Genomic DNA, 18862 nt, shown 5'->3' with positions numbered 1-18862 from the left:
CAGCTTTAGCACACAGCACCTAGATAAACTCAAAAGCTCCAAGGTTAAGTGGGAAATAGAAATCCAGTGACCCCTGGCTGGGCAAGTGAGTTTAATGACTTGTCTGCTGCTCTATGTACCACACATATGCCGGCAAACATCTGCCTGAGCAGCCCCTCCAAAATACATGATTGATGGAAGTGATTTGCCTTTAAAAATGGGATAAGTCAGCTGGGAGTACCACTAGAAAAGGGTTAATAGGATATATGAATTGCTAGTGAGTGGAAGTGAGAGGAGAGGAGCTGGGAGTCAGAGGCAACACCCCTTGCTAGGTGTTTACCATGTCGCATCTAAACCCCTTCCATCGCATATGCAAGGCAGATGAATTACTCTGTAAATCCTATTACTCCGTGTGGATAAATCTTACATGCAAGTTAACAAGTCTGGAGAGCTGGGGAATGGAAGCTGCTGAACAGATATTCCAGGATCAAAACAACCCAGCACACGGGAGCTGAGAGAAGCGATACGTGTACACACACACACACCTCTCTCTTCTAGCATCCTTCTTCCCTGATCCCATCTTGCTAGCTCACATACCCCTCTGTCATTAAATGGGAGGGATGCAGGACACTGGGGATCATGTAGCAGACCATTTGGTGACATCTAGCAGGATTTATTTCAGAGAAAGAAAACTTTGCTGCTGCTGTTAGCTTTGCTAGGGAATTGCTCCCTTGATGCTTCAGGGTTTGTGCACTATCAGCTCCTCATACAGCTTACAGACTTATTTTAAATTACGTCCAGTAGTTTTATAGCCATAATACACAGTGTGTGCACACACTCACATGCACAGAATTTTCCCTCAGTAAGGAAGTTACTGCGGGTAAGTTGAGCAAGGCAGAATTTGAAAAAGAAACCCACAGGAACAAAGATGACTGCGTTTCAGCTATTTGGGACACTCCTAACTGAAAGCCCCAGTAGCCTCAGAACTACCTTTAGAAAACCTGCACGACGAATACAGAAATATAACACTCAACAGCGCCTGTGAACAGGGCTTCATGTGCAGAGACACCCTCATCGCAACCACTCAGACACGAAGGCACAGCATACACCCGTTTACTTAGCCCTGCAAAGAAACCAACACAGTGAATGAGATACAAGCTTCATAAATACCGGAGCTCTTACACCATTTTTTCACCAGTCTTTTCAACTACTGTATTCATCTCCCCTCCCTTCAGAGCAGAAAAATAAATAAATAAAATTAAAAGCCAGAGTTTCCCAAAAGAACTTGCCCAAGAGTTCTGGCAGCACCAGGGATAAAGTTTTTGCATAGGTACAAAAAGAAGTATGGGAAGATCGATGGAACATCTGGCAAGCACATCTGGATCCCTTTTTCGATTTCTCTATTGATACTGCAGGGCTGGTGGAAAATGTACGTTCATGAGAGCTAGCTAACACAAACAGATTTTTCCCCACTGAAATTCTTTTGATCCAGAGCACTACACAGAGGAGAGTGGTGGCAAGAGGTTTTCAAAAGCTTTGCGATTTTTTTTATATTAAAGCACAAACACACACGCAGAGCTTGTTTGTAGCAGCTGCTGCTACTGCAGTTCGAGAGGTAAAATAACACACACTCTCCCAGAGACATACACACACAAATCTATAATCGCATCACATGTATATGTTGCGTACATAGAAATATAGATACACACGTAGAAAAGGAAAAGTTGGCAAAATGCCCTACCTGAGGATGGCTGTGTCCCCCTGCCTCACGGTGATGTTATCGGTACCTCGGGTAAAATCCACGCTGCGGACTGGCAGCCCTGTAGGGAGAAGGCAAAGCAATCTCAGTAGGACCAGCGGTAATTGTTTCCGATCAGGCTGAGCCCTTGCTACCATGGCTGGTCTCGTCGAGTTTCACTGTCTGTACTTGTCTCTCTCTCTGCGTGTGTTTGTGGGTAGACAGATGTAGAAAGAAAAACAATAATAATAATGTACAACTCTCGCTCTGATCGACAGCTCCAGAAAGGGGAGGTGATTTCACAGTCCTCCTTAGCTGCCACTTTCTCTTGCTTTTTTCAGTCTCTTGCTGGCTTCTTTCCCCCCCTTTTCTTTTTTAAGGCTTTAAAAAAAAAAAAAAAAGTCTTAGCACAACCTTCAATCAAAAAAAGGAAGGAAAAAAAAAAAGGCAAGAGGAAAAAGTCAGGTAACAAAATAATTAAAACCCGATAATAATTAAATCGACCCGTTTGGAGTGATGGAGAGAGGTGAAAAAAAAAAAAAAAAAAAAAAAGAGGAAAAGGAACAAGACGAGTCCTGTGCCGGCGGGCTGTGCGAGTGGATGGATGGTCCTGCTCCAGTGCGCGGCTGTGCAGCCTCCCAGCCCCGAGCTCCCTTCCTAACCCACTTTCCCAGGCGGAGCGAGGGAGGGAGGGAGGGAGGGATGAAGGAGGGAGGGAGGGAGCCTCACTCATGAGGCGGCAGCTCAGCACCGCGGCGGCGGCGAGGGCGGGAGGGGAGCTGCCACCGGCGCTTCCCGACCCTCTCCCGGGGGCGCAGCTCCGCGGCCCCCCCGGGGCTCCCCCGGGCGGCAGCCGGGCCGGGCTTTCGGGAGCCGGACGGCGGCTGGGAAGGGGAGGGAAGGGGAATACCGCAGCCGGGAGAGCGGGGCATGGGAAGGGAAGAGGGCTGGAGGGCAGAAGGGGGATGCCCCGAGGGAGAGGGGGCTGGAAAGGAGAGGAGGGAGAGGCAGAGAGGGAAGGGGATGGGAGAGGGGGCTGGAGAAAGAAGGATGGGGAGCAAGAGGGAGAAGGGAAGTGCGAGCGGGGAACTGGAAGCAGAGGCAGACCGGGAAGCAAACAGAGAAAGGCAGGAGCAGCCGGGAGAGGCAGAGCGGGAAGGAGGCACCGGGAGCGGAGCAGAGAGGATGGAGGAAGATACGGCCAATATGCACAACAGAAAATACCGGGGAGGGGGCAAAGAAGCTGTGGCCAGAAGTGCAAACAACTTGGCTTTGCGGCCCAAAGCCACAAGCTAGCTGATTTACAGAGCAGCATTCTTGGCAACTGCCTCCGCAGCCTCAGACCTTGCTTTTCCCCCCTCTCACACTTTCCTCTCCCCAGATAAACAGTTGTACATCCCTCCCTCCGCCTCCCTCCCACCTCTCTCCACTCAGCCCTTCCCGCCCCCCCATCTCCTTTCCCAGCCTTTGAGGGATGGATGGACCGCAGACAATGCTGGTATTGAGCTGCCCGCAGCCTGAATACTGGGCCTGTCCTCCCCGGCTGCCGGCGCCCGCAGCTGAGCCCCCAGCCCGGCAGCAGCGCTGCCCACCCGGGAACGCTCCCACAGCTCGCCTACCATCACCGGCACCCTCGCAAGAGAAGGGAGATTCAATTAACAGAAAGGAATAAGCCGTGTGTTTTACTGCTGATGCCTGCTTGCCATTCCCCCAGCCCCTCTGCCTGCTCCTAGGTATGTTTCGCTAGCGTAACTCTTCTGTGGCCAAAGCACAGCAGGGCTGGGAGGGGGAAGTGAAGAAGGAAGAGTTGGTTTGAGGGGGGTCCGGAGAAGCAGGTGCAAGAAAAAAAAAAAAAAAAAAAGCCGAGGGGAACTCTGCTGTGAGTTGCTGTCCTGCATGGTCACAGTGCTCCTGTGTTCACGTGCAAGAGGTGAAAAAGACAGGTCTTGTATGCTGCCTGCTTCACCTCTGCTCCTGAAGCCTTATAGACCCAAACTAGAGAGACATAAGGAATGGCTCTGTGTCATACAAATGACCACATGGGATCAGATCAAAGATCCCTGTAACCCTGCGTCCTGTCTCTGAGCGCAGCCTAAAGCCAATGCCGAGGGCAGAGCACAAGGCAAGCGTGCAATGGTACTGCCCCAGAGCACTTCTCTCATTTCCCGTGATTTGTGGCTAAGGCATGTCCCCAGCCAGTGGCAGTGTCTTTGTAGTTAATGGCCCTCGATTGATTTTCTTCTTCCAGGAATGCGTGCAGTGGCTTTCTGAACCCCTAGAAACTGGCCCCTGCAGCTTTAGTATGGAAAGGCTGTGCTGTCTATGAGTACTTAAACAATCCCTGCATGTGTTAAAGGCCCACAAATTAAGGGCTAAGGTCGTGACACCACTGCTCCAGTGCCACGCATGCAGCAGCAAAAGAGATGACTGCTTTGTGTTCAAGCCAAGGAGTGAACCAATTCAGACACTTCCCCTGCAGGAGACTTGACGCAGATGGCACCAGAGAAGGGGAGCAACGAGAAGGAGCTAGGGGGTTAATCCACACACTGGATGTTCCCAAGACACCGCAGAGAGAGATTTCACCTAAGGGTATTGCTCTGAAGACCATGCTGCTAACAGACTAGCAGCCACTGCTTTGGGGCGATGGACAGCAGAAGGGACAGCGAGATGCCATCAGGCTGCTGGCATCCCAGGTGATGGGCATCACCAAGAGGAAACCTCTGCGTTCTTGTGACAGAGTTTGAGTACAGCTAAAAGACCCGGTCCCATATGAAGTTACCAATGATAGAAACGCACCCCTCTTGCAAGTCAGAGCATTGCATGGATTCTTTTTACAAGGGTCTCCCACATATGTTTCATCTACATTTGATAAGAGCTATTGTATGTTAATTAAATGCCAGTGGAGTAAGGAAAACATATTTGTCAAAGATTAACTATTATGCAATGCAAGAAGCATCTGCCACCCAACTGCTAGAGCTCACTAAATATTTCCTTATCTCAGAGTATTTACTTAGGAGGCAATAACTATCCAGTTAAATCTAAATTTAATGCTTAGTTAAATATAGTTCATGGAAAGTGGCACCAATATGTTTTATACAGAGAACGACAGAGGGGGTTTCAGGGAGAGAAAAGGAAGGAATCCTGTCCCCAGACTCCGGTAACATCCTGACTCGAGGTGGGACTGCACGTGGCCGTGCCTCCCTATAAAGCAGGGTGCATCACAGCGGGCTCGGAGGCCGCTCTCTGCTGAGGTGGAAGTACAGGGGAAGTCGTCTTCTTACGCATTTATACAATCCTCATTAGAGCTATCGTAGCATAACTATTTAATAATAATAATAATCATAAACAGAGAGACGAGGAAGAAATTCCCTTGAGGGTCTCATAAACCTTAGGAAAAATAAAACAAAAATAAAACCTAAAGCTCATAGGTCTTATTTGCTTTTAGAAGCATACAGAAGCAAAAGGAAGGGGTTGCCTGGGTATAGAAGGCCAAACAAGCAGAAATCACACAAATCCTAGGAAAGCACCTCATGAGTAAAATAATGTTATTTTTATATGTGTTCCCAGAATAAATAACTTTCTGGACCCATCTCCCCCTGCTGGAAGGAGATAATGAAACAGCAGGTCTGCTTTCTAACTTTCCTACCTTCTAAACACTTGCAGAAAAATTCAGGTAAACAATCAGAGTGCAGACATCACAAATTCACACTGCCATCTTTAATGCCATTTCCTGATACTCCTGGTAGGTGCAGGACTGTCAGGGCCAGCCTGACTGAACGAATTTTGTCACTATGCAGTTCAGGAATGGATGGGGCAGCATGAGCCCAGCCCTACAGGTACCACACCACCCTCTGCCAACGCAAAACACTTACACCCTGTTCAAAGGGAACATGGCCTAGAGCAACACGCTTTGATGAGTGCAGGCTGTATGGCACCACCAAAGACACGACAGAAACACTTGGATGACGGGTTTAGGAAGGTGTCTGTGTTTCCACACTGTGGGTATGGGATGGCACTGCGTGCAAGCTTGAAGGAAAATAGCAGCATGAGCAGACACAGCCTGGCTTGCCTTACTCTCCCTGGCTTTGAGGGAAACATGCTGAAGACCTCACAGCCTAGGCATCTAATCTGGCCAAAGGAGAGACTCTCCATACTGGCTCCAGGTAGGCAGCCTCCACTGAAATACGCAGTGCTGAGATGCTCTGGGACTGGTACTCAGGTCACCTCTGCCTACCTGTGTGGCAGCTCAGTTTTAGAGATACTCAGGGACTAGCATTGTGAAAGCCTGAAGTGCCATCTGCTTTTCACGGAGAGCCAACAGAAAGCTTAAAGCATGGACTCTGGCCACAAATAGGGATGTTGGTTTTTTTGTTGTTGTTGTTTGGGTTTGTTTGGTTTTGTTTTTTTTTGGTGTGTTTTTTGGTTTTTTTTTTTGTTTTTTTTTTGCATTTGAGGTGGCTAAAAGCAAAGAGCAATCCATGGAAACTTCACGCAATGCCAACTGCAACAGCCATCTGTATGATGTGGATGGCTGCCCTCTAGGAGCTGAAATGAGGCTCATCAGCTCACACCACAAACCGGCAACTGTTGTCTCTTGACTTCCATTCACTACCGACCACACCAAAAGTGGTGACTTGTTCCCAAATCTTGCTGGAATCAGGGAAAAGACATGTCTGAAAAATACAAGAGAACTGCTCACAGAAGTCTCCAGACCCTTTCATGGCCCACAATTGTTTTAAGGGGACTGTATGCCTGCTCTGCCAGCAGAGTCCAAGCATCTAGGGACTTTATTCAGGGTATCTGCAATGATGAGTGAAAACGTATGATGTTTTGTGAGCTATAACGTGTTTAGTCAAGATACACTGCTGTACTCAGCAGCAGAGCCAGCTCAAAGCTTCTCAGCCATGCAGAGAAAATGCAATTTTGTTGCATTGGCAGAGGAGTTATGGAGAGGAACACGGAAGAGCCAAAGGGGTTTTAGCACATGGGGAGGAAGATTAAGGGACGCTGGCAGGGATGTGGTGATCTCTCCAACCTCTCTTCCTTCCTGTACCTGCAGCTCTTAGATGCACACATTTCTACCCTGCTGTGCAAGGGCAGCATCCCACCCCATTTTATTAAGCAGCTACATTTCACTCTCCTTTGGTTCCTGGGATTCAGGGAGCACAGGAGAAGAGAAGGGAGGAAAGGCAGGGCCAGGAGAGAGGTGAAAAATCCTTTGAATACAGCAGGTGCCTCTAGAGGCAAATTGAAGAGGAGGTGGGCTTTCAGTGGTAAAATGCCCTACTCCTCGGACTCAAAGAGAGAGGTCACGTAGGCTGTACTCGCCCATTCCTCCAGCTACACCTGCCTGATAAAGTGGCCTCCATCTATACCAGGCCAGAGTCTGCTGGAAAGAGTGGAGAAATAATTTCCATGAGACAACTGAAAAGAAGAAAGTCTGCTAAGGACAGGATGCTCTCTGCCAAACTTGATCCTGTGCTGGCTGGAAGAACATCAATGCCACTTATTCATATCCCCAAGACAGTTATGGAGAACAGGTTCTACGGAAAAATTCTGCAGTTTGAGAAAGATATATGTGTATGATGGCTCTAATACCAGAAGTGACCATTCTGGCATGTGCTTTATCTTAAGACAGACTTGTTTTTTATGAATATTTTGCAAGTCTATAAATTAAACTGGCTTTTGATGCTGAAAATCAGAGCCAGCTTAGGCCTAGACTCACATCCAGACATATACTGCAACAAGACCAAGCTTCCTCTGAAGTAAGGACCTCATTAGGTAGAAGGATTTATTGCATCAAAAGCACTCAGCTAGGTCATAACAGTGGATGATAACAAGCATGCACAACACCTCTTTCTAAGTGCAGTCACTGAGCTGTAACAGAACTTCCCTCCTATACAACAAGACCAATAGCTGATTTTCACCAGTTCATAACCTTGTTACTATGCAATCGATCTGGCTTCACAATTGATCACCTTGGTGTGGACAATTTAGAGGCCAAGGGCCAGGTTCTCAATTGCTGTAAGCTGACATATCACCACCACTGCCAAACGAGCTATGGTGATTTCCACCAGCCAAACATGAGGCCTTGAGTTTTGAAGTGCATCTACTTCTGTGCTGCGTGGGTAGAAAACTGTGTTATCACCTTTGAAAAAGAAGGTGACTGGGTAAAGAGATTTTGTGCTCAGGCTTTTCAGAAAGTTTCACCTTTAGTTAAAGACCAAATCTGAAGCTTGGGCAGGAGCCCGAAGATGGCTTTTTACATCAGGGTATCACCAGGTGGGATTAAAGAATTAGCACTGCAATTGGTTTGTGGCCTTAATTACTGGTTGCTGCCACAGCAAGTGCTTGTAGAACTACAAAGTCATTGGCAACAGGTCCTTCCTACTTCAGAGAAACAATAAGTAGAGAGTGCTTCCCTTTTAGTTAAAACAAAAGTTGCCCTTCCAGCCTTACAAATGCAACAAGCATAAAAGCTATCAGTAGTATCGAGAGCACGGCGCTGCTTTTTCCCTGAAATATCACATATCATTAGCGACTTCCTTACCGACGCCTCAGAACTGGGCTCTGCAGCTGCTGTTTGTCAGAGGGTGTCAAATCACTTCAAAACCACGGGAGGCCACGCTGCTCGGCGACTGCTGGTGGGTGGCAGGGAGCCAGGCTGCCTGCCATCTCCCAGCTGAATCGGCAGCCCCGATGGGAAACTGCGTGACCCGTTCTCCCAAGGAAGGCCGGTGGCTCATGGCATTGGAAGCAGGGAAAGAGCTGATCCCAGTTGGGACTTTTCTCATGGGGACAAGGTATTATGTTGACCTGTGTTTTCAAACATAGCTATAGGAGCTAGGCGTGCAAATCTAGACAAGCAGTCCACGTCTCCCATGGCAGACAGCTTCGAGATCTCTTTTTCTTTTTATATTTGGGAGCTAAATCATTGCTTCACCAATGTCAAGTAACACTTGATGAGTCAGGCAGAGCCAGGGTTCAACCCTACAGGTTTTTAAATCATTCGCTTCCCATAGGAAGGCAATAGCTCTATCTGCTTAGACCTACTATCCCCCCAAAATTTTGTCCTAATGCTGGTAAATATTTACAGCCCTCAGCACAAATAATTAGGATCAACTTCACAGAAGGAGGCTAGAGTAGTTAACGGTCCCTCCCAGCACACAAGCACAAGGATGACCCAGAGGTTGGGATGTTCTAGGAGGACTCAGGATATATCCAGTCCCAATTTCCTCAGTGAATTTGGGTAATTCACTTAATGAGGCATTCACAAAGGCATAAAAAGCTAATCTCCCTGGGCTCCCTCTGCCCTCAGAGAGATAATCTTCTCCTGAGGGCAGTTCAGAGCAGATGCCTAATTTAACCACTTAAAATCGTCCTGTCTCTCAGGGCATGTCAAAGTTTCCAGCTACATTGCAGAGATCCTAACATACCCTTAGCTTCCAACAGTATTCAAAGGTTGAGGCACCAAAGACTGCAAGGTGATCTGACACTACAATACAGAAAGCCCCTGCAAGACACAACCTACAGAACACACACCAGGTGTGATCTAACATACTCATTAACAGGCCCCAAAACGACTGTCTGGCACTTGCAAGGGAAGTTATGACCACTGCAGACAGGACTCCTATATAACTAAAGAGATAGTCAAACCCGTTTTCTTGAGCCTTGCTGTATATTCGATGACCTGCCCTGGCGTGGAGTTCTCAACACCATGCTAATAGATGAGAATAATCATTCTGACAGTGATGATTCAGAAGAGAGCTCCAAAGTCTTGCTGAAATGATACATGCTACGCATTCATCATCACCAGAGAATTAATTTTATTGTGAAGAATAGAGTGCGGCAGGCTGTTGTGCTGTGCATTTTCTTGTCCATTACAGAAGCTCCACGCAGCTTTTATGAAACTTAAACTGAGGCCTTCAGCGAGACAAGAAAGATTCTCAAGATTTGTGATGCTATCAGGAGACTAGGCACTGTCAGAAAGCCTCATGCACAACAAGCTGAGAGAGACATTTGTATGCAGAAATTTGGAGAAGGGTCCCTTTGAAACTGTGACCTGCCTGAATTCAGACTTCCAAAAACACTTCCAATTATTTCACTATGTTCAGGTCTGAAAATGAGGAAAACTCAACTTTAACGTGTCCAGATTTTCAAGACGACAAGCCAGGAGAACTGTCCTGCAGACACAGGCTCAGTTAATACCATTCTTATAGGCTACAGCTCAGGGACATCTCTGCATCAGCGTTTGGAGTTAGTGCCTGCCTACTTTTTCAACATATACTTTCTAATATTTCATCTTTTCTTTTCCCCTTTCTCACACTGTTTCTCTGCTTCTTTCTCCAGTCTCCTCACCTTGGTATTTTCAAGTTTCTCTCCCTTTCCTAGGTTGCTCCCATGCCCTGTTTCTGTCAGGCCCAGTCATATTCATACATTTTAAAGCTAGGAGGGATTTCTCAGATCATCCTGTCCAGCTGCCTGCCCCAAGCCACAGAAACTCACCCACTTCTTCTGGCAAGAAGCCACAACCAGCGGCTCAGCCAGAGCACCTTGTTAAAGAAAGGCTCTCAGCTTTGGTTTAAGCAGCCCCAACTGCAGAGATCTACCCTACATCAGTGGGTTTAATGATTAATTACCACCTCAGGTTAAAAATTTTTCATGTTTTAAGCACAATCGTTATTTCCTTTATCATCCAGCCACTGAATCGAATCATGCTTTTGTCTGCTTCGATTAAATGGTCGTCTGTTGCTAGATACCATCTGCTTGAAGAATTATGGTCTACCTATTTGAGTCTCACTTTGTACCACTTGTTTCTAGTCCAATACTTTGCGACAAATGCTCAACACCTAGTGCCAGAGAGGGAAACAGGGTATTTTCAGCAGCCTCTAAGAGAGCTGGCAGATGCCAGATTAACAGCACTGTCCTGGGGATGAGGCCAGATAGCACAGAAGTAGGGCCAGGAGTGGGAACTTTAGGTCCAAGCCTAAGCATGAGGAAGGGGGAAGTAGGAGTTGGGGGGGGAAGGATGGAGGACCAGCCCCCCAGGAGGTGCAGGAATAAAGTGGCTCCTCAGGGAGAGGAGGGATTGTGCTGGAGGTGATTCCAGGAGCTTGTTCTGTTAGACAGGACCAAGGAGTCTCCAGCATAGTCTCCTGCTCAGATGCAGCGGCAATGCAGCTGTATGGCCTGTGGGCTTTACTGCTTGCAGCAGCCGCAGAACCCTATCTCAAGAACTGCTCTGATTCAGTCTCCTCCCAACTCACATATAAATCAACGTGGATAAGGTGAAAGCAAGTTGAGTGTGGCCATAATTGCAAACTGCTCAGATGAAGCAATACCTATCAGACAAAGGAATAACTCTTGAGGAACAGAAATTCTTCTTTGAACCCCTGCTTACAACATTGGAAATGCTGGCCTGAGTGATGCACACATCCTGAAACAGCTCCCTCAAGCAGAGGTCTGGGGGGCATTTATAAAAGCTTCCAGGCAAGAGTGAGAACAGGCAGGTGTTCTCCTGGAGGGGCGTAAAAATCTCTGTGGGAACTTGACCTGTCAGAGCCAGGCGCAGGTCCTGAAGTGCCAGCAAACGCACCCCCCCTACTGACAATTTACTCGGCTCCAGCAACCTGTTAGATCCAGCAGCTTGCAGGGCTTTATGAAACAAAGAGCCGACAACCCAAACAGGAATGGAAGCATTGCTTCCCGTGAAACCCCTGGGGATTTGTGCATAGTCCTGGTCTTCAGCGACACTTCATTACCTTCCTGATTTATACAACATACCAGTATTTTTTGAATACTGTAATGAGCCTGCTAGCTTCTTCCAGCAGGCAAAGATCAGGGAAGGACAAAGAGCAAGTTGGTCAGAGCACCCTGGCAGCTGGCTGAACAAAGGCAGGGGATGCGAAAAAAAAAAAAAAAAAATCACTACAGTTGGATCAGACCAGAGCAGGGTAACAAAAAAAAGCCCAAAGAAAACCTTTGATGATGAGATGGAGCTATGAGTAAGGTACTTCGACACTTCATTACTTGCCCTCTGATATAGAAATGGACTGGAAGATGAACCCCAGATACCAGACCTATAGCACTTGTGGGTGAGGCTTTCTCAAGTGTCCTTAAGGAATATCTGTCAGTGACTACTTTTTAGTCAAAGTCATTGTCTGACAGACCTTTTCACCCTATTTGTTCTGTCTGCAAGGAACTGTTCTGTGTTTGCCAGATGTAAGTGGGAATCCAGGGAGGGCCTGAATTTGTGAAATGGAGGGCTTTGAGTCACTCAAGCATCTGCTTCTGAGCTTTTGGTAGGACAATCACTTTCACGTACAGTCACGAGAAAGAATGGTAAAAATGGTTTACCAGAAGTGCTTTTCGGCTGGTGAGAAAGCTTTTTGCAGGCTTGGGATGGTAAAACACTGCTGCCAAATGCAGGGAGGTACCTGCTCAAGTAAGCCCTTGCAACCTACTGATCTGACAAGGGTCTGAGGAAGAAGGAGCCTAAAGTTCAAAGAATTTTCCCATTGAAGTCATCTATCAGTGTCTGAGATGTCAAAGGCAATCTTGACAAGCAGAGGCCCCTTGGATGAATCCTGGCCCTGATATAATCATGTGGAGCTTTGCCAGCTATTTCAGTAGGGCTACGATTTCACCTCTTGAGTCTGCCTCTTGGCTGGAGAATGAGTGCAACACAAAGAACAAAGCAAACATGGAAATTAAGGCATGCCTTCAAATTCACGTCCGTTTAACTGAATTACAACAATTTTGCAGTAAGTTCATTGCTTATTAAAGTGAGGAACAAACAGGGAATCTGACTGACCTCAGACAGACCCAGCATAAGAAAATTAAGTGCAAATTTCTCCCGCTCCCAGCTCTGTCAGGACACCCCTGTTCTGTCCATCAACATGCCCTGGTATTCCTGCCCACTCTCCCCATCTGCTGATGTAGCTAAGTCCTGAAAAGAAGCTGCTGCTATTGCCCATGAATTTTTAATGTAGCAAGGAAAAGGCTGCAGGAAGAAGAATATTTGGTGGCATTTACTCCCTATGATCAAAGCCATTTCATGTCTCTTGTGTGATATTATTAGAACATAATACGAAGTGAAAGCAGTGTTCAGACTAAGGTCTCTATTCACGAAACACTTTCTGCAGAGGAGAACGCAAGAACCAATGCCAGCAGGAAGCCCATCTTCTTACAGCATCTCTCTGCCCATGTGTATCTGCAGGGAATTACAGGACAGAAAGAGCCGAGTGAGTACCTTAAACCAGTTCCCTCTTATCACAAACACGATGTTCAATGGGACATCTCCTCTCACCTCTGAATGCTTCCCAACACCCAAAAGCACCTGTATGGCCAGCAGTAAGAGACCCAAGTCTAAACGGACAACATCACAGAAAGAGCTGTATCTTAGGTCTCTGCTGTCACTGGTATTTGTTAAATAAAACTCCCAGGGGCCGACAGGAAAAAGACTATGTAACAAAAGCAAAAGTCAGCTGCTAGTAGGAGTAGGGTACAGCTAGCTCTAGGTTCTCGTGTTCCCAAACCCAGCAACTATTTCTGTACTGACTGTGCGTTTGGGACATACCAAGCAACCACCTGGGAGAACATAATGCCAGAGAGAGAGATGACATGCCCTGTCTCTGTCCTGTCTAGTCTTCTCCAGTGGCGAGAAGCCGATGAAGACCTTATAGGAAGATCTATTAAGCACCCAGTGAGGAGAAAGGGAATTTCTAGCTAGCAGGAAAGATGATACTGGGGTTCAAACAGATTTGGCTGTCTGGAAGTCTGGATTAATTCTAGACCTTTCCCTTCCTCCCCTCTACTAAAGGACAAAATGGAGTATATACACTAATGTAAGCTTTTGAAAAGCTTCTTCCTCTGACTGCAGACAAACTCTCTGCATATCCCCGACAAATATGGCCACAAGAAGATATTTCCCTAGGAAATATCTGCACTAGCTGAATATGCTGTAATCACAAATTGCTGTGTCTTATTGCCATCATTCAATCACCAACAACACTCAGACACCAAGAGATCAAACTGATCAAACTCCTAGCGACAAGCAATGTACCTCCATGCAGATCACCCCCACTATTGCTCGAGAACTTCTGAAACACATCTGTCCACTGTTGGTAAGCGTTTGATGCTTCATGAAAAGCCGATGCCTTGTTCACATTATAGGTCTGACAGTGCTGAGGATGCATTGCTCACACCAAGTGAAATTTTCAGCCTCTGTTCCATCACTGAAAGACCGAGATATCTGTAAGCAAGGGTCAAGGCTGAGCAAGTAGCAGGGATATCTGTGCAAAAATATTTGCCCATTGAGTCATGCTGCTGATAATACAGGACTCATGACTACTCACTGAAAGCCATCATGCCAACAAATTTGCACTAATATCACAAAAGCAAAGTCAAGGGAACCGCACCTGAAGTTGAAGTGAAATTTAAGCATTTTGGTAAACATAATGTCTGTAAATGAATGCTGACTGCAGTCCTGCAGATGTTTACACAGATAACAGAAAGCCTCCAAATAGTCTCTGCTGCTTTTATGTTCTTCCAAGCCAGACTCTAATGAGGGCTCTGTACTGGATAGCTCTTTCTATGCCGCTGTGCAAATGAAGCACTGTTGACTGAAGCAGAGGAAGACTATGAGCACTCAAAAACATTTAAAGGAAACTGCAAAAAAATCAACGCTTAATATATAATGTGGTTGCAGTCCCTCAAAGCTTTGCAATAAGAAAGCACCGTGAAGCTGAAGTTCTGTTTATACACAGGAAAGTGGGAATGTGTTATAGCTTAAATCTTTGGACCGAAAAGGTGGTTTGCTCTTGCTGGCACAGAGAATTGCACAAAGGATTTAGGTTTCACACAGGGTGAACGCTCCCCACTCCACTTACACAGCACAATAGAGCTGCGGGTGATGTACCAGGTGCTGCAAGTCCATAAGGAAAAAAAACTCTGGTGAGGGAGGGGCAGGGTACAGTCCTTTGTGGAAAGAGGCATATGATACCATCATGCTCTGCGTGCACGTGTGTGTAAGCGAGCAAGGTTAGACTGACATATGTGATATTCCAACCTACTGGGTTGACTGAATAGGAAAAAGATAAAGTTTTAAGCTCTGTGGTCTTTTTGTCAGGGAATAATGATTACAACAACAGAGCAAAACAAATGAGCCCAGACAGAAAGGTCAGAAAAACCCTGTTTCATCTGGATATCAAGTCTTCCTTGTAACTTCCAGTATCATTCTCAAGCTTTCTAAAGATCTCCTCACTCCCAGGAGCCAACCTTTAAAGACACTGTTTGAGCACCTTGGCCAGGCCAGAGTCAATGTCTTGGTGACTGGGGAACACACAATGTACTTTTCAACTCCCAACAGAAAGATTCAAGATGTGACTAGTATTGGACAGATGACCCTTAGCTTAGCTCCACACCCAAGAGCGTCTACGAAGTGAAGCCAGAGTTCCTTGTTTCTAGTTCCTGTATCCTTCCATAAAGCTGCTATGTGTTTAGATAGCTGTATGGGGTTGGGTATATAAAGAGAAATATTTTGTGATTGGAATATGATTGTGGAGGTGATAAAGCTCCAATAATGAACCCAAAAAAGATGTGCAAGCTGCTCAACTTTATCAGATTCCCTGAGTCCAACAGTTCAGGACAACTTTCCCCAGCAGGTTATAGCACTCATCTCCCCCAACTATTTCGCCAGCATGGAAGAGAATGACAAATACTAGCATTCCCTGAAAGATACAAAGCTATTTTGAGGACTCATCTGGCAACCATAGCAACTAAGTCACATTAATACTAAGTCAGAATAGAAAACTTTGGAAAATTAAGGTAAAGGGAAATAAAGTTTAAGACTAGGAATTGTTTCAGAAAAAAACCCCAAAACATTCAGTATTATTTGTAGGTTCTCTCCTTGTGTCTTAGACCAGCCAGAGAAATTATTAATGCTTTCCGATTATTTCTTAACAACACTTTGAATATAAGTAATGAGAAATAAGGAAAAAACAATGTAAAAAAATTTCTTATTATTCTCTTACCAGAACTCCTCAAAAGGAAATAGAGGAAGCCCACAGTAAGACTTACATTCTTCAAAAGAAAGAAAAACTCCAATCAGGGACTACATTTAGGATTTTAACTTGGTATAGATGTTCTTTTAAGAAAATTACTCTTACTTGCCCTGTCCCTAGTGGGATATAGGAAGAGCAAAGAACATGTATTTAACTAGCTAATGTGTATTAACAGCTTAGCACAAACAAGGCAGTATGCTTCCATGATGTATTAAAAAATCAGTTAAACCTTAGGCTACTTCTTGCCATTATGCTTAACATATGTTAAAATCATACTGCCTTGTTTTCATTAGGCTATTAATACATGCCCCCAAAGACAGATTCACCTTAAAGCTCCCATGAGAAAGATGTAAAGGTTTAGCTATGTTGGCAAACCCATCTGAAGTTGACATACTGCTGATGCGGCTGGAACGTACTTCCTATCTCTTCATTCCCCCAATAAACACTCTTAGCAAAAACATTATAAGGCTAGAGAGCTGCACCTGCACTTTGGCTCTTGTAGAGTCACATTCAGCATCACGTTTCTTCATGCCTGTGATTAGAGTAACAGAAGTTTATAGCATGGACCTGATCCTGGACAGAGGAAAGTGGAGGCCTGCTGGCAAGGTGGCAAAATTTCAACTGCTGCATGTCAATTCACACAGACAAATTGAGGCTCATCCTGAAATTGTCTTGCTTTGGTTCCCAACTTCTGACTATAAGGTAGGAAAGAAAACACTACCTGTCCCAGTACCTTTGTGAATCCAGTTTAGTTTTAATTTCCTAAATGAAAGCATTTGGTAGGATTTCCCCAAATCTGCATGCTGCTTTTACATGACTCAATATATGATTTTTCAACATCAATTCCAAAAGAAAATTTCTTGCCGCTGCTGAAAAATAACACTTTAAATATACCCACTGCCCCTTCAGAGTACAGACTGATCTCCATATATTCTTCACTTCCCTTGTGCTGTTTCTCTGTGCAACTCACTGAAGAAGAAATTATATTCTTCCTTCTGCCCTTTTCCTTGCTCAGGCAGGACAGCCACCTGGATGTCACCAGGCCACAGATCTAGTTGTCAGGCACCAAATCACAGTCACAGAGTCTAAAAGAGGCTCTTGAGGCCCTGGTGACACATTCACTGTATGCGCTTCCCCTGCTTTAGAGCTGACTCACAGGGAGAACCACCAGGCTCTCTCCAGGACAAGAAAAATAACTGTATATTATCTGTTTAAAAGCCTCCTAATCCTTAGGCAACAACTGAGTAGTAACTGCAGTGGTAGGGCAAATCTTTCTTCTTCATATTAATAAAAGCCAATGCATTATTACTGCTTGCTGCATCAAAGGCTTTTACATAAACAACTTTTTTTTTTTTCCCCCCTAAAATGAAGAAAAATGTGTGGAAGGACTTGGATGTTTAAGACTTTGCTTAGGTTTCCATTTGCTGCATCATGTTGGCATTGAGGAACTAGACCACTTCACTGGAAATAAACAGAAAGCGAGCAAAGAGTGCAAATGGGGAAAAAGCAAATCACCTCTGTGTTTTAAAAATCTGACACATCGTTTGCCAAGACCAGGGAGGGAAGTCTCTTCTCCAAAGGAGTATCACTGTTATCTTTTTAAGGAGACCAAGTGTCAGTCTTGAAGAGTCCCTGCTTGCCCTAGATAACCGTTTGCTGACATAGGGGGACACAAAGCCATGACAGCAAGGGAGTGACCTGCCAATGCCAGTTGTGTCTTCTGCAAGTGCTTTTTCTCTAGAAGGCGTAATACGATTATGAGGGATTCTGCACAGCTCCATCTTATTCCCATAAACTGCACAGACAGAAAGTGCTTGCACCAAAATGCAGCACCTCTGGAGCCGAGTTACCCACTCACATCCCCTGGTGTCCTTTCTGCATGGCAATTTCTTGTCCCATGGGGGATGGCTGGTTATATGAATAACTATAGCCCATTTCCATAGATGTCCTGGTTCATACTTGGTTAACAGCTTAGGTCACTAACAGTTGGTCACTTCTGGTTCTGTACGCTTCCTTTCCTTCAGAGAAATCATGGCACTGATATTTCCACCATGAGAACAGAACACCCCAGATAGGCTCGTGCATATTGTTTGCCTGGTCCTAAATCCTTCCTTCGGATATGCGTTAAGCTCCAGCCAGTATTTGTGCTGCCCTGGCTGTCTCTCGACAGATACTCTGTCTTTGCTGGAGCACCTTAGGTAAATCACCCAGATTTTTGCTGAGTAGTTTTGTAGGGATAAACACATACCTCTAGTGTAGCCATGGGACTCCACTGGCATAGCACTGGCCTTGGATGAGGCAGTGATGCCCTAGGGGGGTTGTAGCACAGCCAGGCAGGATGGCTGAAAAGAGAGGAGAGCACTGAGGCCTTTAAACTACAGCTCCCATGAGAGACAGTGATACTGCCAGGTAAACAAAGTTTATCTGTGAACTGTTTGAATTAAAACAGTTCAGCTGAGTCAGTTTGAGATGACTGGAAGTACAGTACTTCATTTAGACCTTCCCAGAGAAAGAATAAAATGTACCGCAAATAAATAACAAGAACAGCAATAATAAAAGAGGTTAAAATCACACCTTTCCCAAATTTTTGGAAACCACATTTTCCATTTTAAATTGTTGTACACAGCAAATTTCAGAGTGTGTCACCCTTGCTAGCAATTTTCACTGTTTTCTCCCTAATATGTAGCAATTGGAGCTTTCCATCTCCTCTCTTCATTACCGTCCTGATACTAACATCCTGTACCAAGGCAGGCAGATTTGAACTTCCATCAGAGAATTGTAGCACCTGCTGAGCACGGAGAGGATTTTCTTTCTTTTTTTTTTTTTTTTTTTTTTTCTTCTCATTTAAAACAATTAAAAAGAAGTATCTGACTGTTTCTACAAAAACTGTGGAATGGACAACATCTTGTAAAAAAACATTGCTGGCTGAAAACTGGCAGCCGCTCCGTCAGTATGACAGAATAATTAAAACCAGTATGACAATAATTAGCACTTCTGTAGTTCTTTTCATCCATGGATATCAAAGCACTTCACAGAAACAAGTGCAGCTACCTCAATTTTTAAAGCTGAGCACAGAAAAAAC

At 45.4% G+C, this 18862-nt stretch overlaps 1 protein-coding gene across 5 annotated transcripts in view; it reads right to left on the bottom strand.

The window, feature by feature from the left end:
• The window catches only part of LSAMP (limbic system associated membrane protein), a 1025433-nt gene that overhangs the window by 317736 nt on the left and 688835 nt on the right, over positions 1-18862 (bottom strand). For 3 of the 5 annotated variants that reach the window (XM_087757641.1, XM_087757639.1, XM_087757640.1), the window contains exon 2: positions 1721-1799. In XM_087757641.1, coding sequence (XP_087613767.1) covers positions 1721-1799 — 79 coding nt within the window. Of the gene's footprint in view, positions 1-1720; positions 2284-18862 lie in introns of those variants that run through there. The other 2 variants (XM_009466662.2, XM_009466664.2) reach the window with 2 other exon arrangements.

This window comes from Nipponia nippon, unplaced genomic scaffold, assembly GCF_047370975.1.
Source record: "Nipponia nippon isolate SJK-2023a ecotype South Korea unplaced genomic scaffold, ASM4737097v1 scaffold_2, whole genome shotgun sequence".
Classification (NCBI taxonomy): Eukaryota; Metazoa; Chordata; class Aves; order Pelecaniformes; family Threskiornithidae; genus Nipponia; species Nipponia nippon.
This window is presented reverse-complemented; position numbering and strand designations above follow the sequence as displayed.